This window comes from Musca autumnalis, unplaced genomic scaffold (genome assembly GCF_047663935.1).
Source record: "Musca autumnalis isolate F117 unplaced genomic scaffold, ASM4766393v1 scaffold_3, whole genome shotgun sequence".
NCBI classification, from domain to species: domain Eukaryota; kingdom Metazoa; phylum Arthropoda; class Insecta; order Diptera; family Muscidae; genus Musca; species Musca autumnalis.
The window spans coordinates 131120718-131148550 of NW_027411866.1; the positions used below are offsets into that span (position 1 = coordinate 131120718).

Below are 27833 nucleotides of genomic sequence, written 5' to 3' on the forward strand. Positions count from 1 at the left end.
CTACCTTAAAAAGGTAATAACTATTGACGAATCGTGGGTGTATGGCTATGACATTGAAACCCAAGCCCAATCATCCCAATGGAAACGTACGGAAGAGCCAAGACCGAAAAACACGTCAAGTTCGGCTAAATGTGAAGGTTTTGCTCACTGTTTTCTTCGATTGCGTTGGCGTGGTGCATCATGACTTCTTGCCACAAGGTCGTACGGTTATTAAGGAATACTACCTTGAAACGCACAGAATTGTGGAAAAACCAATAATGGATTTTGCTTGTGCGTGAGTTTTTATACCCTCAGCTAAATAGGGTATTTACACTTTGATACGGCCAAAAATGTGCCTCATCGAAATAATGGTTTTAGACCCCAATTATGTTTGTATGATATCCGTTTCAGACAATTTTGAGTCGATCTGGCAATGTCCGTCCGTCTGTCTGGCTGGCTGGTGCGCACGATAACTCTCGAACGGATCAATCGATTCGGTTCAAATTTTTGGTATCGAAATATTTTGTCCAGATTTGATTTAAGTTCGAAGATGGGCCATATCGGTCCACTCCTTCAGGTACCTCCCCAACAAAAGTTCAAAAATGTTCTGAAAAACTGTCCGCACGATAACTCTTGAAGGGAGTAACCGAATTAGTCCATGCTTTGCACATCGTGACATTTCTACCAGACATAGATGAGGTTCCAATGTGGACCCTATTGGTTCACTCTTTCGGGTACCTCCCACACAAAATTTTGCTTAGGTGCAGTTTAAGGCCTGCTCTCGAATCGCTTTTATTTTTGTTGCAGCCACTTGTATTCACTACCCCCATTACGACGATATAATTTTTTTCAGGAGCAAGTCCATACTCCCTCAGAAATCTGCACGAACACTGCAAACAACCCATACAATACCATGTGTCGTAGTTGGAGTGCACGATAACTCTCGAACGGATCAACATATTTGGTTAAAATTTTTGGTCTTTCAATATTTTGTCCAAACTTAGTTTAAATTCGAAGATAGACAATATCGGTCCACTCCTTCCGGTACCTCCCCCACAAAGGTTCAAACTTTTTCGGGCATGATAACTCTAGGAGGGAATAACCGAATTGCGCCAAACTTTGCTATTGGTAATATTACTTTCAGGCATAGATCGAGTTCTAATATGGACTATATCGGTCCACTCATTTGAGTAACTCCCACACAAAATTTGGAAAAAGTATAGTTTAACAACTTTTCTCTGATCTTATTAATTTGTGACGCAGCAGGTTGCACTTGCGGCCCCTGTTACGACGTTGTAATTTTTTTTTTCGTGGGAAAGTTCATACTTCCTGAGAAAATGACCCAGAAAATCCTACCGGCACTCACCTATACTGGCTAATGTGTAAAATAACCCTTTAAGAGAGAAATCGATTTAGCTCAAACTTTGTAAATTGAAAAGTAAAATTGTAATATATTTAAATTCAGAAAATTAAGTACAACACATGGCAGAACTACCAGGTAGTGGTATCACACCAGCTGATCGAATATGAAAAGTCAAATTCCTTTATAAAAAAATTATTTTTGTTGTAATTTCCCCAACAACATAAAGAAAGTTTTGACATAACATATTCAAAATTTTACGATGCCACTACCTGGTAGTTCTGCCATGGTACAACATATTTAATTATATAGTCTGTAAGGAAAGTATCCATAGACTAATAAAGAAAAAAATATTTTCTACAGATTTGTATTAGGTCCGAATATGTACTACATCGGATCACTCCTATGGGTACACCCTACCCAAAGTTTGGAAAAATGCACTCGTCTTGGATCATTCTGAATTTTGTTGCAACATGTAGTTTTTTGGGGCCCTTTCCATCCTGGAAAATTTTCCTAACAGCTAAAAAACCTACAGAAGTATTGTGTTAACTTTTTTTCTTCGGGTACGTGGCTGAGGGTATATCTCTGTCGGCTCAGCTGACTAATACTTTCTTACTTGTTTGCTAAAAACAAACCCGTTATCATGTCTCAACCACCGTATTCACCGGACTTTTCCCCCGCTGACGTTGTCCTCTTCCCAAACCTGAAGACACCGATGAGGAAAGCGTTTTTCGGCGACTGAGAAGATACTAGTAAAAGAAAAATCGAAACAGGAGCTGTTGGCAATACCAACAAGTGCTTCTCATAAATGTTTGGAGGATTAGAAAAAACTGTGGCATAAGTACATGCAACCTTCTATGTCAATTCCTGTTCTTCCTCTAAATTGAAAACCGATAGAACATAATAGCTGAGGACTCCTACAAAAACAGACATACATTCTTAAAAATTCATCTGATATTTAATTGGTTGCATCTATATACATACATACTCGTTCACAAATATATCGCTGAAAACATTTCCACAAACCATTAAATAGTTCACAAAATCATTCTCACTATATGACTAATGCTAAGAATTATGCAAAAACTTTCCATTTCATGAAATTCACAACAAGATATTTAAATATATACGTTTGTTTATATATGGACAATGAAGTGTATTAGGCACAATTGAGCTGTGCAAATGCCACCACGCATACGTCACTTTACTCCCACATTAGACAGATGTTATACTAAATTCTAAATGATCATAACAAATTATGTATTAGGAATGCCAATTCTGAATAATCTGCAGATATGGCTAAACATTTTTAGCATTCTTTTTCGATTTGACATCGACATCTCTAAACATTTATCAGTCGAGATTTTTCCACTCACACATTTGTTTATATGATTGATTTGCAACGTAAAATTTTTGAATTTGGAAAATGTCATTTGCCAAGTGAAAGCTTTTTAAAATCCGTTTAATGAGTTGTCGCGGGATTATACGGCTGCATTGTTGTTTGAAAACAAAAATGACCTCAGATACATACATACATACATACGAACATTGGTTTTGTTCTTTGTTTTAAAAATAATGGTGATTTTTTCTAAATTTATTAAATAATAAAAATGTATTAAATTTGTATTAGTCAAAACTTTGACTTTGTAATAGGGATATTTGAAAATAGAAGTCCATATTTATATTTGGCAATTTTCCTTGTGGTAATTGTCAGTTTGAAGGAGAGAAAGAGGTGAGGTATATGGCATGGTAGAACAAATATAAGGTAAAGTTAATACTACAACAAATACAACTCGAACAACAACCACAAAGAAATTTGTTTTTGTTTGTAACGTTACTGCCAGTTGTATTTGTAAACAAAACAAGGAAATGTCTATAAATTATTGGAATTTAAAAAAAACTAATAATTTTTCACATTTGGTTGAATATTTTGGAAAACATGAATGAAAATTCGTTACATTTTCAATTTTTATGTTTCCACATCATTCCACTAAATGCATAAATTATCGCAGAAAATAGAATTCTTGCAGAAAAGTTTGGGGTCGCTGGAAATTCAGAGAAAAAGGAGAAGCTGTTTCAATGTTTTGTTTCAGAAATCAAAGAAGCACATGTTTATTAGGGCTTTATTTTTTTAAATTTTAACAAAATACCTCACATATTAAAAAACGTTGTATCGCCTCTACAAGCGGTGATTTACTGCGCGGCTTATCGTTCGAACTTGGAGGAGGTTACATATCATTGATATCAAGAAGTCTTTCTGGGAAATGGTTTTTTCCGAATGATATATTTTTTTTCTCAAAAAATATATGTCCCTCATGTACATCGAAATTGAAATAAATGTATAAAATGTCATATGAAATTTGACACTAACGTTACAACCCAGTTCAGTCAGCTGTGTATTGCTGCTACCTTTTCTTATTCTTCCATGGGTATATGGTAACCCTTTGCCTCTCAACACGCTCTCTCACCGACAAACTCACAATTGCCGCAAGAAAAAGTTGCCTAATGTAAATATGGACTTAGAAGGAAAAAAATATCAATCAGTTGTGCCGACAGATACATATATATAAATCAGTACTTGGATACCAAGGACCTCCACCAAGGAATCCATGGCAAAATATCCAAGTGCAGATTTGCAGATCACGGTTCTTAAAACGGTTGCCGTGTTAAAACCCGAAGATTATACCTGTTTTGAAGTCTAACTTGGAATACCGACCAATAGCGATTCTATGTTATTTGTCCAAAATATTTGAGAAGATACTGCACAAGCAAATATCTGACCACATCCATCGGAATTCGTTGATAATAGAAACCCAATCGGGTTTCCGGGCGGATCACAGTTGTACCAGTGCACTAATAGAAATCTCTGAAACAATAAGATGTGCGATAGATGATAATGATCTCTGCTTTCTAGTTCTCCTCGATCACTCTAAAGCATTTGACACAGTTGATCACAACAACCTTTGCTTCAAACTACGTAGATTCTTCAATTTTTCAAATACTTCGACACATCTTATACAATCCTATCTCTCCAATAGATCTCAATCCGTGTACTCGGGAACGAAAGCTTCTAGAGCCTTGATGGTTGATAAAGGAGTACCACAAGGATCTATTTTAGGACCTCTACTTTTCACACTCTATGTCAATGACCTTCCCCTCCAATTAGTACATAGCAAGGCACACATGTATGCGGATGATGTACAGGTCTACATTAGTTGCCCTTTGAACGATATTGTGCAGTGTACACGGAAACTAAATGATGACCTCGAAAATGTTTCCAAGTGGGCCAAAGCAAATGGCCTTTTACTGAATCCAAATAAATCCAAATGCATTATCTGCCACAAAAATAAAAAGATCACCTTTGAAAGTGTTGACATTTTACTGGACCACAATATAATTGAAATTGTGTCTAGTGCTAAGAATTTGGGGGTCATTTTTAACTCATCTCTTAGCTGGGGAAGTCATATTAACGTTGTGGTAGGACAAACTTATGCTAAGTTACGTGCTTTATGGTTAACCCACTCGTTCACTCCACTTCATATACGTGCTCTCCTAGCAAAAGCCTTCCTGTTACCCGGACTAACCTACGGATCCGAGCTCTTTGCAAATTGCGACGCAACGAGCAAACGTAAATTAAATATAGCATATAACAGCATTGTGCGTTATGTTCACGGGATTGGTAGAACAGAACATGTGTCACCTTTTACTCGATCACTTTATGGAGTTAATTTTGATGATTATTTGAATATGAAAAATTTAATTTTTCTTCATAAGGTCTTAGTCAAACAAAAACCTATTTACCTGTTCAATAGATTAAAATTCACAAGATCTAATAGAGGCAGAAAAATTATTCCCCTAAAACGCCGTAGTTTGGTGTCTGAACGGCAATACTTTATTGGCACCATTCGTCTGTGGAATTCTCTTCCAAGTCAATTGCAACGCATCAGCAACGTTCATACATTTAAAATTAAACTTCAAAACTATTTTCGAAACAATGAAACTAACACCTAATCCTATATCATTGTTTATGTTTATGTTTATTTTTATTTTTTCACTTTTTTTCTTTTTATTGTTTAGCTTTTGTGTTAAAACCCATTATTTAGTATTAATATTAATCTTGTATTGTGTTTTTTATTATATAACTGTTATCCCGTAAATAATTTTTTTAAGAAGGATATGTATCTACTACAATAATTCCTGTACTTTAATTTATAAGATTTTTATCTTGTTGTGCAGGAATATCAAATAAATAAATATCAAATATCAAATATCAAATATCAAAACCCGTCAGGACCGCACGAGAGAGGTATCGGGAGAAAAGGTGAGAAGAGAAACGTCTTTTCCGCAGGAAAAAGAGAGAGATGGAAAAAGCGTGAGTGTGAACAAATCGAGATGTACAGGACACAGAATGAAGTCCGAAAATTCTACCAAAGAGTGAAACATCAAACTGATGGCTTTGGAACTGGCACATCCTCCGATTGGAACCTAAGCATCCTGTGTACCATCCATAAGAAAGGAGATAAGACTTTATGCTCCAACTATAGGGACATAAGTCTTCTCCCTATCGCCTACAAGATAGTGTCAGGGATATTGTGTGAACGACTAAAGCCCATGGTCAACGAAATAATTGGACCATACCAATCCGGCTGTAGACCTGGCAAGTCCACCATTGACCAGATATTTACCCTGCGGCAAATCCTGGAGAAGACCCAAGAGATGCAGATCGACACCTACCAGCTTTTTGTCGATTATAAATCAGCTTTCGACAGCCCGCTACGTTCAAAGGTATTCCATGCCATGTCTGAATTTGGTATGACCGCAAAGCTCATTCGGCTTTGTAAAATGATACCTTTATGACGGTCGAAGGAGAATCTGCTAAAGTGGATCTGGCGGTAAACGGCGAGAAGACCTAGTTGATGGTGTCGATGCGCATTGCGTCCATTGAGCTCGGTTCCTATAATTCCTTCGTATACCTCGGCAACGCCGTAAACACAACAAACGACATCAGTTGTGAAATAAATAAATTAAATTGTATTGGCCAACAGATGCTACTTTGGCTTAAGTAAGCACTTTAAAAACAAAGCCACAACTCGTCAAACAAAAATAACGCTTTACAAAACACTGATACTTCCCGTGCTGATGTATGGTTCCGAAGCCTGGGTACTTGCGCAAGCAGATAAGGCAGTTCTTGGCGTGCTTTAGAGAAAAATTCTTCGAAAGATCTACGGACCAATCTACGTTAACGGTGAGTATCGACGTCGCATGAACCACGAGCTGTATCACCTATACAACGACATAAGTATAGATAAAGGTATCGAGATGGCGCGATTGCGTTGGCTAGGCCATATCATAAGAATGAGCGATGATGAACCCGCTAAAAAGGCGTATAAATACGGACCGCTTGGCGATACACGCAGAATTGGCAGGCCAAGGAATAGAGGCCGCAAACAAGTGGATGATGAGATGAAAAGGCGCGGTATTCCAGAAAGCACAGAGAGAATTGGAGATCTTTTCTTAGTTCGATCTATGGAACAAATATTCTGTAATGGGCCAGCTAAGTAATACATCTGGCGTCTATAGGGGGTTTCTGTGTCAATTTCTCAGGAAGTATGGACTTGCCCCCGAAAAAATTCTACCGCGACAACTAGGGCAGCATACACAACATATTGCCAAAAATTTAAAAAACTATTACAGACGAGTTCTTTAACTGCACTCTTTCCAAATTTTGTGTGGGAGGTACCAGAAAGAGTGGTCCGATGCAGTCAATATTCGGACATAATCCGAATCTGTAAGAAATAATACGAATTGCAACGTTTGGACCAAACGTTGGTGACGCTAGGCTTTTTTGGAGCTTTTGAGCTATTATCTCAGGAAATATGAACCTGCACCGAAAAGAAATTGTGCCATCGTAACAGGGCACGCAAGAAGAACTTATTGAAAAAAAAAATCAAAACGATCCGAGACGAGTTGCTATACTGTACTTTTTCCACGTTTTGTGTAGAAGTACGTTCACAAAGGAGTATATCGATTTAGTCCATACTCATACCTTATCTATGCCTGGAAGTAATATTACCATACGCAAAGTTACGACCAACACTTCGAGAGTTATCAGCCAAACAGACAAACAGACGGACATGGCAAAATCAACTCAAAATTTTCTGAAACGGATTTCCTCCAAACATACTTGCGGTCTAAAACCATTATTTCGATGAGGCATATTTTGGTCGAAGTCTAAAGGCTAAGGGTGTAAATAGAATCGGACTGCACTTTTTGATATATGAAAAGGCTCTTCTTTTTTCCTCGGAGCTGTTCATGTCATTTTAACCGTGGTTGGGTACTTTTTTCAAAATTTGTTCACAGTGGCGTATTGGCGTTGGTGGGAATCATACGCAATAGTGTACAGTTATGATGTGATTGTAAATCAGTTTCGACCAAGAATAAGGCAGACTAAAATGAAAATGTGATGTGGTAGCTTGTTACCGTGTGCTAGTAAGTCACAACCAGAGCTCTTATATAATGCGAGTGACAAGTGGGCGGAGGTGGTATGATTTTTTGGTTTATTTGGGAGTGGGCTAAGTTTTTGTTTAGTGGGGAGGAGGGGGGCAAGTTGCCTTCCCCAAATTGCTCGAATTCAAGAAAATTTTCACTCGCGAGTGGTTAGAACCAGGGATGACATTGCAAAAAAGGTAGTAAAGCAGCTTGTACATTAGGGTTATGACTTTTTTACAACCTCATATCCCTGTTTCATAGCGTGATGAGTTTTGCCATAAGATTACATAAAATCTTAATTATAAGGTGATTCGGTGAAAAAACCTCACGCACAAAATGATTTTAAAATTTGAATTTATCAAAATTATGGACAATTTTTTGAAGTCACTGAAAACAGATATATAATTAAAAATATACTTTAGAGCCACATGAGATAATTAAAATGACATAAAATTTATTTCTCAATATTTTTCTTCAATTCTGAGAATCGTAAAAATGTCGTAAACGCTTTTATTCAAAATTATAATTTTTTAGCAAAAAACAAAAAATTAAAAATTTTTTCAAATTGACTTTTTTGCGACTTTTTTAATGTTTGAATGAAATAAACGTTATTATAGTTATTAGTAGGCTTATATTTATTCATTCGTGCAACAAAAAATAATTTTTGGTAAAAAATTTTTTTTTCATTTCATATATTTTTTCAAAAAATTATTTTTTTAAAATCGATTTATGCGTGAACTTTTTTTATATTTCAATGGAATAAACGATAGCATAGTGATTAATAGGCAAAAGTTCATTCATCCCTGCTACAGGAAATCATTTTTGAGGAAAAATGTCAAAAAGTCATAACCCTATTGTACATCTAAAGGCCTGGGTACATAAGCTGCCTCGCCTGCTTACCTTGCTTGCTTCTGATAAAAGAATAAAAAAGAAAAGGACAACCCAGTCCGAAATTTGCTCGGCCTTCTTTATTCTTTTATTTTTATTATGTCAGAAATGAAAAAAAAAATCTTCAGAAATGTTGGTTTTGACATGCAATTTTAAGATACCGCCAAAGAACTGATGACTTGAGGCATACATTTATTTCATCTGCTGGAATAGTGGAATAGTATAACTGGAAGTGTTTGTTTGAAATATAAACGTGAATTGTTTCTTAAATATTTCAGGAATCGATCCAAAGCTTCTAGTTTAATATTCCATGTGTGCCCTTCATTTACATGAATGTCCAGCAACAACTTAAGGACCGACTATGTCGTTCTTCCACCTTCTTATAATGTGTATCTTATATGTATACCTGATGAAGCTATAAACACTTGCTTCCAACAAGACTAAAGCTTCGTTATGCATAACATCTGGTATTTTCATTGATATGTAACATATTTAAGAAAGTGGGAGTGGTCGGGTCTTATGGCTAAAATATGTACCCAGAGTCGGGGAAACGGACACGTTCGTAAGTGTTACATATATAGCGCATTTATAAACGGGACACAGGGGATAACCCGCTCCTTCGAAATTTAACAATTATATAGCCTGTTTTTACCAGGGTCCATCCCTGTACATAACCGGAAAATCGGTTCAGAAGTTTTGGAGATATAACATAAGACGTTGTCGGGTCTTAAGGCCACAAGTAAGTGCCTAGGGTCAGAGACACAACCACCATTGTCTATCGAATTGGTTTTCAAACCCCGCTCCGCCGAAATACGACAAAATTTAAAGCATATTTTCACCAGGACACATCCTTGCACATCATCTGAAAATTACATGAAAATCGGTTCAGAAGTGATGGAGATATAACATATTTAAACAAGTGAGCCAAGGCTATAGTCGGGTCGGGGCCGACTATGCGATACCCTACACCACTACCCCTGTTCATAAGCTTTTGACTAATAAAATTCAAAATATTAAAATTGGGATAGCTTAGCACCTTTGCTCTGAATGTCTACATTAACACAGGTCAATTTTTTTGAAACGCATTTAAGTGCATCGACAGTACAACCCAAATAAAAAATGGAAAAGTGGGATGTATGCCAACCATCAATAGGCTTCTTTCTGTGTTAGACCCCCATCAACCCCCAAAATTTCGTGAGGATCCGATCAAAATTTCGTAGTGTGATTGCGCAAAAATGGAAAAAGGGATGCATTACCGACTATTGCGATATCTCTTTTGTTTGACTACCTATGACAACCTACTTCACATTGTTGTAAAGTGACATTTTCTACTTTCCTTGCCAGGTTTTGCTTTCGATATACATACCTCCTACAGAAGGGAGATATTAACTTTGAAATAAAACGTTGGCCTTTTTTTCAAATATTTTTTTTGTCACATTCCGACCCTGAATAATATCCGACCATTATCAAAAATTAAAAGGTTTTTTCCTCTGTGGGACCCCCAATAACACTCAAAATTTCGTGACGATCCAATTAAAATTGCGACCTGTAGCGTGATTTCCAAAAAAGTGGAAAAATGGGATGTATTACCGACTATTGCGATATCTCCGTTATTTGGATACCTACGCCAACCTACTTTACATCATTGTAATGATGGGATTTTTTACCTTCATTGTCAGACTTTGCTTTTGGAAGGTCCGGAACCAAAGCTGTGATATTCGTCATTATTATTAAAATCGTAAAAAGGAAAAGTTGTGTTCTATTAGCGGCTTTTGCGATATCTACGTTGTTTGACCACCTACGACAACCTACGTAACATCGTTGCAAAGGTGATATTTACTACTTTCATCAACAGGTTTTGCTTTTGATATACCCCTTTTAGAAGCAGAGATATTCGCTTTGAAATAAAACGTTGACTTTTTCTCCAATTAAGTTTTTTGCCCATTCCGACCTCTGAATATTATCCGACCATCACCAAAATCAATAGGCTTCTTTCTCTGTAGGATCCTCATTATCCCCCAAAATTTCGTGACGATCCGATTAAAATTGAGACCTGTAGCGTGATTACAAAAAATGAAAAAAAATGCATGTATTGCCGACTATTGAGATATCTCCGTTATGTGGCCACCTACGCCAACCTACTTTGCATCACTGTAAAGATGGGATTTTCTACTTTCATAGTCAGACTTTGTTTTTGGAAGATCCCCAACCGAAGCTGTGATATTCGTCATTATTATTAAAATCGCAAAAATAAAAAGTTGGTTTCTATTAGCGGCTATTGCGATATATTCGGTGTTTGATCACCTACGAGAACCTACTTTACATCATTAGAAAGGCGATATTTTCTACTTTTATTGTCAGGTTTTGCTTTTGGTATACCCCGTATAGAAGCTGAGATATTCGCTTTGGAAAAAAACGTTGTCTTTTTATCCACATAAGTTTTTTGCCCATTTCGTCCCCTAAATATTATCCGACCATCACCATCTTCCCCTCCGGGACCCCCATCAACATCCAAAATTTCGTGACGATCCGATCAAAATTGCGACCTGTAGCGTGATTACAAGGTTTAGATGGACAGACGGACTGACGGACGGACACACATAGCCAGATCGACTCAGCTCGTCGAGACATTCATTTTGGTATATATAAGTATGGGTCTACGACCATTATTTCGATGCGTTACAAACTTTTTGGCCAAAACCAACTTATAATACCCTCCCCACATAGTGGTGTAGGGTATAAAAAGGCGCATGGTCAGACCGTTAGGTCCCAAATAAGGACCGAGGATGGGGGACACAACCACCATTGCAAATACATTCGCATACGTTCGCAAGATTTATAAATTCAACAAAATATAATGCCTATTTTCACCAGTACTTAGGGACGGAGATTCAACTACCGTTGCCTCGCAAATTAATTTTCTAACCTATTTTAATCAGGGGTCATCCCGGTACATTTCCTGAAATTTTCAGGAAAATCAGCTAAGTAGTTTCAGAGATATAACATATAAAAAAGTGTTCGTGGTCGGGTCTTTAGGCCGCAAATGAGTTCCTAGGATCGGAGACACAACCAACATTGCAGCGCAAATTAATGTTCTCTCCCATACGTTCGTCCGCCCTCAGAAATTTCATAAACTTACTCTAGTATGGAACTCGATCGAAGAAAGCATAATCTCATGAAATTTTTTCAATAAAATCATTCTTGTGTGAATCGGGACTATCCATGTCACGAAATTTCATGGATTTTTGCTGAAAATTATCGGTGTGCGCCTTTTTTTCTGATTTGACGGCTGGCGATTTTTAGCTGATTTGAGCCGATAAAATCGGCGGCGGCGCGACTCGAAAAAAAGAGGGGCGGCATCGTGCCGCCCATTTTCAGACGACTGGTTTCCTCCTCTGCTCCCTGTACATTCTCTGTGGAGGCGATTGTATCTGTGAAGGTTGTCTGTGTCATATTCTATTTTACTGTTAAGATATATGACATAATAACGCGACTCCTGTTGATATTCCTTGATGTTTCATTTATCTGTTAACTTAAACCCTTTTACGCTGTAATTTCGGTGTTCGCGGAATTATTTATAAAATGATTACAAAGCCTTGTTTTATCGACTGAAAGAAAGTTCGGCGTTAATATCTCAAAAATTCGCGAAAATAAAGTGACTGTTCTATCTCGATGACCAAAAATAAATACACCTATTTTTCACAGTACTATCGTGAAATGATAGAAACATAATTTTTCCTATGTTTGATACGGAAAATTATCGACTTTAGATCCCTACAAGATTAAAAACCAAAGACGTATAGATATAAAGACTCGAACAAATAGGCCGTTTACATATATCCGGGTTAACCCAATGGGTCTGGGTTTCCATTGTGTATACTTCAAATAAATCCTCATAAAGAAGGTTAACCCTGCAAAAAACTATAATCTAAACGCCGTATAATGCATATTCCAAAAACATGTGATAATAGTTCCACATTTTGGTTAGTCCCGGTCCACACTACAGTAATTTCACTGAAATTTTGATATGAAATTATGCGTCTCTAGATCGACGTCCATGGTAGAGTAAAATCATAAAATTGCTGTAGTGGGGAATTCGATTTAAGAACATCTAATTTCATGAAATTTTTTAATGAAATTCACGCTAGTGTGGACCGGGACTTACAGATGGCTACACAACTCACTGGAATTGATAACAGCAATGCCAATCGTTTTTGATTCCCATTTCTCGCGGCAGAAAACATTAACGTCGTGTTTTGTGGCTGAAATTTATTTCTTTTCTTTTTCTATTGTTCATTCAATGAAAAAATCAAAAGCGAATGCCGTAAAAATTTGGGTTTTAATGTTTTTCTTGTCAGTATTCCAATGAGTAACAGTTTTCGTTTAACAGAATGTTGCTATGATATCGTAGCAACAGAGGTTAACTCCCTCTACAGTTAATTTTTCACAATTGACTTTTCCTATCTTATAATAGCTCTGTTCCAGAACTAAAAAGTTTTTACAATTTTTACCACTTTTACACATTTTTCGTTCCCGTACACAAAATTTATATGAAAATCGTTTACGACTTTTACAACTTTTACGACTTTTACCACTTTATAAAGTACGGGAACAGGCCAAATATTGACATCTTTGTAAAAACGTAGATTCATTAGAGGTAGTTTACACTATCTGTCAATATCATATGACACGAAATAAAAACATTCCATATTTACCCACGGAGGCAATGTGGAGACGTAGTTTTTTTACATTTTTGTTGGTGTGGACGCACTGAGTAAATGGCGTAGGAAAATCTCCAATATTACACTTATTAGCGAATATATAACGATGGAAAATTTCATGTCATATGACATTTACATATAGTGTAAACTACCCCTTATTAGCGAATATATAACGATGGAAAATTTCATGTCATATGACATTTACATATAGTGTAAACTACCCCTTAGCTTCGGTATAAATAGGTGTTCTATTCTACTGACGTGGAGTGTAAGTCCATATTTACATTAGGCAATTTTCCTTGCAGCAATTGTTAGTTTGTTGGTGAGAGAGGGTCTTGAGAGGCAAAGGGTTACAATATGCCTCACCTCTCTCACCTTCAAACTGACAATTGCCGCAAGGAAAATTGCCTAATGTAAATATGGACTAAATTATCAAGACAGATTCAATTAAAGCCATGGTAGAATAAGAAAAGGTAGCAGCAATACACAGCTGACTGAACTGGGTTGTAACGTTAGTGTCAAATTTCATATGATATTTTATGTATTTATTTCTATTTCGATGTACATTAGGGACATATATTTTTTGAGAAAAAAAATATATCATTCGGAAAAACCCATTTCCCAGAAAGACTTCTTCATATCAATGATATGTAACCCCTCCAAGTTCGAACGATAAGCCGCGCAGTAAATCCCCGCTTGTAGAGGCAATACAACGTTTGTTAATATGTGAGGCATTTTGTAAAATTTTAAAAAAATAAAGCCCTAATAAACATGTGCTTCTTTGATTTTTAAAACAAAACATTGAAACAGCTTCTCCTTTTTCTATGAATTTCCAGCGACCCCAAACTTTTCTGCAAGAATTCTACTTTCTGCGAGAATTTATGCATTTAGTGGAATGATGTGGAAACATACAAATTGAAAATGTAACGAATTTTCATTCATGTTTTCCAAAATATTCAACCAAATGTGAAAAATTATTAGTTTTTTTAAATTCCAATAATTTACAGACATTTCCTTGTTTTGTTTACAAATACAACTGGCAGTAACGTTACAAACAAAAACAAATTCCTTTGTGGTTGTTGTTCGAGTTGTATTTGTTGTAGTATTAACTTTACCTTATATTTGTTCTACCATGAATTAAAGCAGTGATGGCCAAAATCACACATTTGCAGATTATAACTTGCGCTAGTATGAGCGGAAACGTAAACAATGCGTTAACCGAACGAATGTGTTTACAGTGTATACGACACACGTATGCCCGCGGGCATAGGAAAGTTGTTGTGCCAGAGGGAATAATGCTAGGTTTACATTTACGAAATCCACTCGATTTCAACTGCCAACTCCATTGTTTAAACGTCAAATGAAATGCAATTGATTTCAGATGAGATTTCATTTGACGTATACTCAAAGGAATTGACAGTTGAAATCCACTCGATTTCGTAAATATAAACGTACTATAAGAATGCTAAAAATTGGTCACCTCTTCAAACAAAGTTGTTAAATGTGAGTCTAATAACACGTTTTCTGCATATAATTGAAGATTTTCAAGTCAATGACATTTTCTATATACATATGCATGTATGTATGATGAAAATGTTTATGGTCCTTTGTATTTTTATGGTATTTTTATTGACACAGCCAAGAATATATGCCGATATTTTGAATTTTGGAATTATTTAAAATAATAGAACACTCACGCGTGGTAATTATCCAAGGCATTTAAAAATATGTTTCCATATATCTATATTTAAAATGTGATTAGCATATTCATGTTCACCTTTGTGTTTCACCCGAGAGCCGACGCATATCATCATCGCCATATTCGGTCAGATCTCGTTGGTGAGAAATTTGAATAACATACAACAAACAATACAACACATTGTTGTTAAGTGTGAACAATTATTATTAATAATTTATTTAATTTGGTCATAGCGAGAAATTGAGTAAATATGTATAGGATTTTTTTGTTTTGTTTTTCATTGAGTCATTAAATTATCGAATGTTTGAAGACGAAGAGGCGACCGACCGCACCTGAATTATATTTTTTATATGAAATTAAATTCATCAATTAAATTCTAGTTTATTTTTAAAAATAAAATCATCAAATTGTTATGATGGGAGGAATTGAAAGTGTGTGGGAGATGTTTTTTATTTGTTTTGGAATATTTGTTTACAAAACAAAGCGTGAGAGTTTATTGTGACAAAATGTCGTCGGTACAGTGATTTTATAGGGTATAGGTATAAACCAATGTAAACGATATTTAAATATTTGTAATATTTTGATCGTCTGAAAAATAAAAAAAAAATAAATGAACAATTTATTTTTCATTTCTAAAAATAATATAAAAACAAATCTATGTATATACTAAACAAAAATCAAATGTCGTTCGTTGGTAATGGCATCAGTTGAGAACGGATTTGGATAATTTTTTTTTTGATAGTTCGTAATGACCCATCTTAGGTTTTTATGCAAAGAAAATTTGTCCAAAGAAAATTTGCCCACTTTTTTTCAAATTTAATCTTTTCTATAAAAACTTCTGAACTGATTTTCCTGAAATTGTCAGGGAATGTACAGGGATGGCCCCCGGTGAAAATAGGCTATATATTTGATTGAATTTGGGAAGGGGGAATTAGGGAAGGTACTTTCCCTATACCCTATTTCTTTACAAATGCTATATTTCGTCACCATAAATGCCCGAAGACGTAACCCACAAAACCAAAACTTTAAGATAAAATCCTTATCCTTTGAAAAATATTTTTTTATTTATTATTTTTTGAAAAATAGTCTTAAAAATTGTTTTTTGTAGAAAATTTTAAAGAAATATATGTATACTTTTAAAAAAATCCAAGATTGTAGCCCCAATATATTTACCTCTGTTTGAACCCACTGTACGTACCGTTCTTCACAATATTTATCAAATATTTATTTTCAATCACTTTTCTCGACACATCGAGTGATTTCTTTTGTCTGCTATAGTTGTGACGATGATGACGTAGTATTTCATATCGTATAATTACCTTAAAAAAATACGCCCCCTCAAAGATAGGCTGCTGTGTTCGTTCTACGGTGACGTATTAATATTTATTTTATTCATCACGATGATGATGTTGATGATAAATTTGTCATAGAATTTCATTGTATGTTTCAATAAACATTTTCAAGTTTAAGGTCATTTACTTGGCGTTGACATTTTTGGTAGTGGATTTTGTAGCATTTAATCTGTGTAACAAAATCATGACACTTTCGCCCCCATACGGTTACAAAGTGTTTCTTATTTCTAATATAAAAAAGTTGTTTATTGAAAGCAGTCTATAAATAATTTCTATATTAAAAATTGTGTAAATTGGTAATGCGCAAATTTATTCGGAATAGCTTCAATGATTCATTGAATAATAAGGACTAAAGTCCATTATTGTACGTTATATGAAAAGTTTCCTCTTTGTTTTTAATATTACGACTTAATATAATTAATTAATATTTTTGTAAAAAATGACAATTTTACCACTAGGAACCAAATACAAATTACGACCAATTTGGGCTGAAAATATCGATAAAATCTAATAAACTGAAGATCAACATTGGAGCCGGAATAAGACTAATGCCAGACTGTGAAACTGGCACTGAAAATTTTCACATTTTACAGGGGTTTTTAGATCGAATTACCCACTACAAGCAATATAATAAAGTGACTTTTGTATGGAACTCGGTCTAAGAGCGCATAATTTCATGAAATTAATTTCACTGTCTGCAGGGGGTCTAAGTGAATTGTGGGTAAAGTCATATCTAGTAAATGACTAAAGACCCAGTTCGACCTAATTCAAATGTGATTCTGAAATCTTTTTATTAGGTCGAACTTGGTCTTTAGTCTTTTATCAGGTATGACTTCAGCAAGAATGCCATGCTTCTTATGTGTCGAGGCCTTTACCCACAATTCACTTATTCCGGAATGAAAGGGCGCGATCTGAAAGAATGGGTGCTTTTATAGGCCCTTCCTGAAGGGTGCTTCGATAGACCCTTTCTGAAGGAAAGGGCGCTTCTATAAACCCTTTCTTAAACAAAAAGGTGCTTCTATAGACACTTCCTGAAAGAAAGGGTGCTTCTATAGACCTTTTCTGAAAGTAAGGCTGCTTCTATAGACCCTTCCTGAAAGAAAGGGTGCTTCTATACTCATTGATTGATGCGATGTGTGGAAGTGGAGCCGTTTTGTTGAAACCAAATTTCGCTGAGATTTCGAGCTTCAATTTCATACATCAAATAATCGGTTATCACGGCGCAATAACGGTTGCCATTGACGATGAAGTCCTATCCGGCATCATTTTGAAGAAATAGGGTCCGACGATTCCAACGACCCACAAACCGTTATTTTTTCTGGATGAAGTGGCAGCTCAGGAATCTCTTTCAGTTGCTCTTCTTCTCAATTATGACAATTTTGCTTCTTTACATACCTATAAAGCCAGAAATATGCCTCATCAACAAACATGAACAAAATTAGGCTCGAAACACACTTCGCACATAACGCGAATTTTCATAATAAAGTTGAACGATTTGTAAACGTTGTAGAGGCGTAGCTTTTTCATGATAAAATGTCAAACAGTACTAAACAACAAGTAAGAAAAGCGTTAAGTTCGGTCGGGCCGAACTTTTTATACCCTCCACCACAAATTTCAGCCATTTCGGTGGATTAATGTGGCCACAACCTTCAAAATACCGAAATTCGGAAGGTACCGTTCTATGGGGGCTATATGATGGCGTGGACCTATACCTACAAATTTCTGGGGGGGGGGGGGGGGGGGGGGGGGAATTTTATACGCCTAAAGAAGACTAAATACCAAATTTCAGCCATCTCGGTGTGATAATGAGGCTAAAACGTTAAAAATATCGAAAATCGGGAGATATTGTATTATGGGGGCTATATTAACACGTGGACCTATATAAACATTTTATGGTAGAAATGTTTCTTAGCCTCTGGAAACACAAAATACAAAGTTACAACCGATTCTTTGGTCAAATGGGTCTAATACATTCAAAATATATTAAAATGACGCGTTCTTTATAAGGGGCCTTATGTGAGGCTATACCAAAACTTGGACCTATATAACCCAACTTTGGTAGGAATGTTTCCGGGCCTCTGAAGACACAAAATACCAAATTACAACCAATTCTGTGGTCAAATGGGTCTAATACATTCAAAATATATTAAAATGACGCGTACTTTATATGGGGTCTTATATGGGGGCTATACCAAAACGTGGACCTATATGACCCAACTTTGGTAGGAATATTTTTTGGCCTCTGGAGACACAAAGTACGAAATTACAACCAATTCGGTGGTAAAATGGGCCAAATATCTTAAAAAATCCTTAAAACGACGACGCGTCACGCGTCATTTTGTATGAGGGCTATACGAAAGCGTGGACCTACATAGCCCGCTTTCAATACCAAAAGTCCTACGTAAATATAACATATTTCCCCAAAATTTCATCAACCTACGTCAATCCGTTCGGACGCTAGAGTGATTTCCACAGACGGACAGACGGACGGACATGGCTATATCGATGTAGAATTGCACGCTGATCAAGAATATATATACTTTGTGGGGTCTACAATGATTGTTTCGAGTAGTTACAAACGTAGTGACAAACTTAATATGTATACCCCCATCCTATGGTGGAGGGTATAAAAATAACATGAACACGTGACACGACTCACGAGTTATCTGCCAAAAAAAGGCTGTTGAAAAAAGTACCTCTTGTTGGACAACCCGTTATTATGTCAAAATATGGCAATATCTAGCCAAAAAACTGGTATTCTTCAAGTTTATTCAAATGTGATTGGTTGATTTGAATTTACGGTCAATTATCCTTGGTTTTGGTGTAGCATACTCTTGGGCGCACTTTTAATTTTAAAAGGAACATAAAGTTTCTTTTATTTTATTTGACACTTATTACTAAAGCAAACTTGTAAGAATAATAAATGGGTTGTCTGTCCGATACACGCCAGATGTCAGATAAATTAAAGAACTTTGTGTTCCTTTTAAAAGTGCTCCAACTCCAAGGAAAATTGTACCTATAATTCAAATAAACCAATCACATTTGAATAAACTTGAATACTGTTTTTTGGCTCGATATTGCCAAATTTTTACATAATACTAGCGGACCCGGCGAACTTCGTCTCGCTATTAAGGAATAAAATTTCATACAAAAACTCAATTTTTGATTTTTCCAATTTTCCGACTTTTCGAGAGAGATTTTCCAAAATTTTCTTCCGTAAAGACCTTCTCCTCAAAAATACGAATAACTGACAAAAAATTTTACAGAAATCGGTCTAGCCGTTCTCATTTTATGAATTACTATACATTTTTTACACCATTTTTATATATATAGATAACCTTAATGTTAAATGGAAAATGTAATAACAAATCCACAAATCCCTGAATGTGAAGTTTATTCCTTACTTTTCTTAAAGTAAGGGATAACAAAAATTGCATTTAAAGATAAGATATAGTGCTAAGTTTACATTTACGAAATCCACTCGATTTCAACTGTCAATTCCATTGCTTAAACGTCAAATGAAATCCAATGGATTTCAGATGAGACTTCGTAAATGCAAATCAGCTATGCCCGCCCATATACCTTAACGGATGTACAACGCTCTCTCTATTCTCATCTGCCGTTGTTTGGCAAATGAAAAACACTCTCAGAGAGGCTAATGCAAAGAATATTTGTAATGTACTATAAGACCAGCCCTATAATTAATAAAGATTTTATTAATTTATGTGGGGTGTTGTACGGATAGAGCTTTGTATACTGTAGGCCTACACGTTCAATTAATTTAACGACTAAAGTACTCCCACCGTGTCTAACAACAATTTTGAATACCTTTTTTAATTCCATACATATTTGTTTCTCTTTTCTCCAATTATTGGTCTGTTCCTTTACTTCTGAAAATGGTAAAACCGGCAAAAGTAGTAAAAGTTGAAAACTGCTCCCATATGAATTGTATTGTGTCTGAAGTAAAGGAACGCTTTTCGTGTAAAAAGTTGTAAAACTTGAAGATTCTTGAACGTAAAGGAACAGGGCTTATATGACTTATTTTTATTATTTGATTTTTATATTTTTGTGAAAAAATGCCATACACTTTACGTTACCATAAGAGATAATACGTAGACGACCGTTAAATGGGATTTTCTCATACGTCCATTCTCTCTCTCGCTTTACTACACTCTGTGAACAACACTCCCACTCATATGTTCAAAGAAGACCCTGTTCGTACAACTGTGCACGAAACTGCTGTAAACTGCTAGACTTTTTCCAATTGGATTCTCTCAACACATTTTGACAAATAAAAACTGTCCGACAAGCACAAAAATAAAACAGTCGTAAGAAAGACGTCAGAAACAACGCTACAGAAAGCTTGAAACAACGAGTGCTAAATAGAAAACCAAAAAATAAGAAAGTGTGTGCTTTTGTGTGAAAGAAGAAAGTACAGAGAAACAAAAAAGAACAGAATTTCTTTAAACGTTAAACAAATAACAAGTGATTTGTGAGCGCTAAATTTTTACATTTTTTTCTAATAACCAAAAAAAACAACACAAACAACAACAATGGCCGATTCTAACAAGCGTAATATTCCCATCAAATTGGGTGACTTCAGCGTCATTGATACCGAATTCAGCAGTATTAGAGAACGTTTTGATTCTGAAATGCGTAAAATGGAAGAAGAAATGGCCAAATTCCGTCATGAATTAATGAATCGTGAGGCTAATTTCTTTGAAAGCACAAGGTAAGTGTTGGAAATTTGCAAATGTTTAAAAGAGTTTAATTCTAAGTAACAAAATATCTTTGTAGTTTATTCAGGGAGAAAAATAACGGCTAATTTTTAAGTTTCGTAATTGAATTGTCGAGCAAGGCGACTTGTAACAGGAACCGGATCTATAATGTAACCGGCTTTTTCTTGCTTCCTACTTTATTTGAAGTGATTTATTGTTACATTTCTCAATGTTTAAAACTTTCCCACACACAAAGTAAATTGTTGATTATGGTAACACGAAAAGAATGCTGGCTGACTGGCTGGCTTGGTTTTTGAGGCTATCAAGAAGAGTTAGCAAAAAGAAGTTCGGTCTATGGACAACTTCTTCTTGTCACGAACAAACACATTTTTGCAATAGATAGCAGAGCAAGAAAGAAGGTACCTACACAGAGAATTTCTGTAGTTATTTGTGTGGTTTTCTTATTCAGTATCTCTGCCTGATAATTTGTGGCGGCATCGGCAGCAGAAGAACATCATATTTTTAGTGGTTTCATGCCAATCAACCGGCAAAATATCCACACAAACATTTATGACTGTTTGTTGGCTCGCTGGCTGTTTGACGTTTAGTAGGTAGCAGTTGATGATGAATGTTTAGAGCGTGGGTTTCTAAAGCATTTCTGTTGGGCAAATGCTACATTTTTGCTCTCTTTATCATATTTGCAAAGTGGAAAGGAAACGTAGGATTATATTTGGTATAACTTAAGTTAAGGAGGATCATCCATAATGCTATGGAGCTGGTGCTTATTGGTGCACTCCTTCCGGTACCTCCCCCACAAACGTTCACAAATATTTGTACAAGGCAATCGATTTGGTCCACACTTTGGATTTCGTAATACTTTGTCCAAAAGTAGTATAAGTTCGAAAATGGTTCATATCGGTGCACTCCTTAGGGTACCTCTCTCGCAAAAGTGTAACATTTTTGTTTAAAAGAAGTTTAGGGTCTGTTCGAAGATCCTATGGAAATGTTTACCGATGTTACTACTTGTGGTCCTGACATAGTGACCCAAAACCGAACAGTGCACGATGGGGCCAATAGCAAGTTTTCGAGGCAAAAAGTCAATTTTTGAAGTGAACAATTTGAAAAAAATAATAACGGATTTCGATTGCCAACACTCTGAATCACTAAAAATAAAAAAATAAATCAATCTGGTAACATCACATAGCGACATACTGATCTGGCAATGGTAACATATTTTCTTATGCATCATATTCCGACATTCATTATAAAAAGGTAGTGAAAGCATTTTAGGCGCCAAAAAGAACATTTTAACATTTTTATATTTTTTAAACATGGAAAGCTCTTCACTGGGTATGTAAAATAAGATAGTGTTAACAAATAATAAAAATGTTATGTGTGGTAAATGTATTTTTGAGTTAAGATGTTATGTCTTTTTTGGGGTATTTTGCTTAGTTATCCATGTGTTCTCTGGAGTACAACTTTTGAGATCTAGGTAGATCTAGGATAGTATGTATATGTGGTGAAAGGTATTAATGTGTACTATTATTTTGTGAAAAAATTAGCTGCGCCTATCTGCGCCTTTTCATAAAAATCTGATTTGAGATGTCGCAATACTTAAAAATATGGACATTTTTATGTTTTGGTTGGCGAATAATCGGAAACCCATTAATGTTACCAATTGGATTTCGGAAAAATTTAATAGACGTATATAATAATAAAAATTTACAAATTTAAAGATATCGCAAACTTTGGCTTTTGTGGCGGAATCTTAGCCGATTTTTACTAAATTTGGAACCTTTTTTTTTATTAACTTATAACAAACCACAGACAAAACCATGAAATTTGAACATATGTATATAGGGGAGCTATTTCTATATCTGAACCGATTTCAATATATCTTGACAAACTTATTTGTAGTCCGAATTCCGTAACATTTTCCAAATTTTATTGTAATTTGATGGAATTTGCATGCTTGGTCAATCATTTTCCTGAAATCGGGCGAACATATATATGGGAGCTATATACAATTCTGAACCGATTTCAATATGATTTGCCAAAAATGTTTCTAGACCAAAATGCGTCACACATTTCAAATTTCATCAAGATTGGACATACATAACGGGATTGGTGCATCAAATATCTCAAATAGGGCGAAAATATATATGGGAGCAATATCAAAATCTGAACCGATTTCAATATAACTTGGCAAACTTATTTTTAGTCCTAATTCCGTGGTATTTTCCAAATCGCATAAAAATTGGGCAGAATTTGCGTGTTTGGTCCATCAATTGCTTGAAATCGGGCGAACATATATACGGCAGCTATATGTATATATGAACCGATATGAACCAAAATTGGCATATTAGTTTCTAAGCCCATTATAAACATCTGTACAAAATTTGGAAGGTCTAGCTTGCCCCAGTGATTTGTTGCCTCGAAAACCTGTCATTGGCCCCATCGTGCAGTGGTGGCGTTTTTTATTAGCATAGCTGTTACAATTTTGTTTGTTTTTTTTTTTCAAAATAGTCTGGCTTAATCCCATTGTTATTGTTTTAATATTTTGAAACAACTAATTTATTAGTGAAAAAAGTATGGCATTGTTCGCCAAGGAAGACTAGTTTCGATCCTTGCCACAGGATCTCATCAGTTCCCTTGTTTCTTGTTTGTAAATATTCTCCACCGAAGTTATTTTGCAATAACTTCTTCAACTAAAAACTTTTTATACCCAAACATCAATCGTCAGCTCAAAGTATAAAGGTGAACAAAGAAAAAACATCAATGAGAAGTTTTTCTTAGGCAACCTCACACAACCTCGACGAAAGTGTTTCCAAACAAAGCCAGACTTTTTCCACTAATAAAGTATTTTTTTTAAATATTAAAACAACAACAACAACGTGAATACGCCAGACTATTTTGAAAACAAAATTGTGACCCAAAACCTCTAAGTTGTACGGTGACCAACTGAAATGTCTGGAGGGCGCGCTATCTATCGAAAAGAAATTACTTCCAAAATAAGATTCTCTTCTAAAATGGACTATGCCGATGCATTCCTTCAGGTACCTCCTTCGCAAAACTTTAGAGCTTTAATCCAAATTTATATTTTGTCGGCAAGTTCATACCTCCAAAAAGGGCCACAAAATATGAAAACCCTTTAATACATAATTATTGGGGAAAAGGAATTTGGCTGCTGGTATTCGATTCACACAGGCAGGCTGAGGGTCGGCAAAGCCGAGTGATACATTTTAACTTGGTTTTATATCAACAAGTGGTTCAGTCGGAACTCTTCCAAGCAAGGCGAATTTAATTTGTATCACCTTCTTTCTTACACCATGTCTTCCAAGCATATGCGATTACAGTAAATTTTTCTAGACTATGATAGTTTTTGTCGTTTCCATCAAAGTTTTGGCAAACCACCCACAGTTGTTAGTCTCTGTTAAAAAAAAAATTGCAACGATCTGATGTAAATTTTTGTAATTTTGTATTCATTTTCGCTCCAAATAAAACAAAGGTTTCACGTATGCAAATCTAACTATCTCTCCGACCCATCAACAACATCCTTTACAACATTAAAAAATAAAAAAAAAACGGAAAGTGAAGTTTCTTTCAAAAGATGTCTATTTCTGTTATACAAGCAGCAAATCTATGACCCAAAAATATTTTATATTTCCAGAAAAACCAATGGACCTCCTGCCTGGCGGCCACAATGTTGCTACATTTTTCTTAGATTGTCTAGCTGTGATATCGGCTAACAGAAAAGCAGATGAAAACAGACAAGCCATAAGAAATTTGTATTTAAGACCAAGAAAAAAAACAATAACAAAATGTGGGCCATATTATCCAAACACCACTTGTCTGTTTGTTTCTTCCACCACCACCTCCATCCAACATACTGCATCTATGTATTTGACTTAGGTTAGGTTAGGTTAGAGGATGTGCAGCCACTAAATGTGACTGCGCCACTCGGAGACCTTATGGTCCATTGTGATCATCCTTTAGAAAAGGTGGAGAGAGATAAAAATAGATAAGAGAGATAGAATTGAATTAATAGGATGGATAGATAAATAGGAATAAGAAGTATTAAAAGAGCTAGGAAACAGATAAGAAGACGAGGTAGGCAGAATAATCGAAAAGACAAAGACGTTACGCGTTTAGGTTGCGCTGTCCCAGCCACTTTAGATTCTTAACGATGTTGCAGATTACAGTAGGTTCCACAGTTGAGTAGAAGGTTAGAGACGGCGGAAAACGAACACCCACTAGTCTGTGTCGTCTACGAGCCAGAGCTGGACAACGACACAGGAGGTGTTCGATCGACTCCGACTCCTCCTCATCCTCACAGAGTCTGCAGTAGTCATTAACATCCCTATCCCATTTAATGGTAAAGGCCCTGACATAGCAGTGTCCAGTGATGACTCCCGTCGTTACCTTCACTTCCGCTTTGCTCAGGTTCAACAACGAATTCGTTCTTTTGGCTGACAGAGACGGCCATATGGATCTTGCCACAATGCACCTAGGTTCATTGCGCCACAATTCACTGGCTCTTTCGTCAGACTTAGTCATAGCCAAATTGTTCTGTATTAAATGTTTACGTTGTCTGCTGTTGGTGGTACTTTCAAACATTTGTAGAAAAAAAAGTAATTTAAGCAGCCAAAAATATAATTTTTTTGTACGACAGATGAGGATGAGTATAGCAGAAAGATATAAGATAATCTGTTTTTTTTCTTTTTCGGTTGAAAATTTCCACCCATACACAAAATAATGCTCGAAGAGAACGAATGACACATGCAATAATAATTGTATTTTTAGATTGAAAATTTTCATTATTTTATTATTTTTTTCAACCAAATATATGCATATAGAGAACATGATTTTGTAGCGTTGGGAGTTGCAGTCGGATCGGTAATAGAGGAATTTAAATAGAGTGAAAGGATTTTCACCCTTACTTAAATAGAGTTCCAACAACGCTAATCTTTAACCTTTTCTCTTGAATTCTGAATGTCATTCTTTTTGACACTGTCATCCTTACAAATAATAAGGGGGAGGGAGAGTGTCGAATGTAAGGGCCAAATAGCTATCTTACCCAAGAAAATCCGTCCGGACAGGTGCTCCCATTTTCACAACAGCAATTTATTTCTACTGAGGCTTAGTTAGCTGTGTCCTTTAAATGTCGGCCTTATCACAGTTGCCTCGATCACAGTCTGCTGTTCAACCAGATCTATTGATCCGATACAAGGTATTCCGTTTTTCCCCAATTCCAGAGCTAATAAATGATTCGAATAGTCATTTGTTCCTATTATTGCTGCAATTACCGCCCACTATTCAAATGTTTGTCCAAACAGAAACATTTTCTAAATGTTGTTGGTTGGCCATGTGCGGTTGGCCTGGCCTGGCCGCCTGCAATCTAAACAGATTATTCGACATCAACCATTTCATTACTTTTTCGATTTAGTTAAATAAATATTTACTCAATATGTCTGTCGAAAGATGAATTTCGTGTTGATTGCAAAATATTCCAAATGTTTATTTAAGAAATTATGCAAATGTTGAAATGTCTATAAACAGATACCATCATCTGGTGAAGATGAAGGCCAAAGATATTTAAAATTTGCAACTAAAAAAAGCAAAGATGTTGCTGGAGATTATAAGAATTAGATCTTGATTTTTGATATAAGAACTAATTGGAGTGGAGGTAGGTGCTAAATAAAACAAGAATGTTTTAAATAATTTTATGACTTCGAAGAAGCAATTTACAGTCGAACGTCTCTAAAACGAACGTGCCTTTAAATATTGTCTTATAGATTGAAATAATATGAATTTTCACGCGAAGTTTCTCTACAAGTATTAAATTTTTATTTCCAACAGCAATGTTATTGAGAAGTTTAACAGCATTACTATAGTAAACTGATACTATCTTTAATGGTTCTTCGAGGCCACTAAAGGACAACATTTTCAAAATCAGTTTATCTATTTATCCAACAACTCAAATATGTATTTAAAATAAGTTTATTTTTTAACTTTGTGTATTTTTCAATTGCAAAAATAGTATATTTTCATAAAATGCCGTAATCTTTTACGTGCCGTCAGATGTTTTCAATCCACTAAGCTCTTTTTCTTCACTTCCTTTTTGTAATTTTCTACTCTTTTTTATTTCAGGTATTGAAAGAAAATCATTCAAAATTTGTTTCCTTATACAATAACAAGAGAATAGAAGCATGCCAGACGGATATCTGGGCAAGAAAAATAGAAAGCTTTTTATAATGACGTTGCCTTGACGAACTACATATAACAACAACTAACTCATTTATTGATTAGATTAAATGTTTGTACTACCCTATCCCCCTCCCTGTTAAAATGTTTTTGTTTTCTTTTGGTTTTATTTTTTCTAAACAAAAATCGTGGCTGCCAGACACGCAATGTTTAAAGTTTTTTACATTCTGTTGGCCTTCAATTCTGCTGATTTTCTTTTTTTTTTGCATTTTCTTTGCCAGAAGTTTGGCAAAGTAATGACGTTTTCTTGTTGTTTTCTTTGAAATATTTTAAAGACTTCCAATGTGTTGTTTGTAGCCTGATGACACGCGAAATAATGTCAGTGATTCATTTGTGTGTAGTTTTTCTGCATGCAATTTAATT

The 27833-nt window shown here is 35.5% G+C and overlaps 1 protein-coding gene across 3 annotated transcripts in view; it reads left to right on the forward strand.

Annotated features, from left to right (window-relative positions):
* The window catches only part of LOC141397743 (heat shock protein 30C), a 110904-nt gene that overhangs the window by 53337 nt on the left and 29734 nt on the right, over nucleotides 1-27833 (forward strand). Inside the window, exon 2 of one of the 3 annotated variants that reach the window (XM_073974401.1) lies at nucleotides 20592-21220. In XM_073974401.1, coding sequence (XP_073830502.1) covers nucleotides 21042-21220 — 179 coding nt within the window. In that variant the 5' untranslated portion in view covers nucleotides 20592-21041. Of the gene's footprint in view, nucleotides 1-20591; nucleotides 21221-27833 lie in introns of those variants that run through there. The other 2 variants (XM_073974402.1, XM_073974400.1) reach the window with 2 other exon arrangements.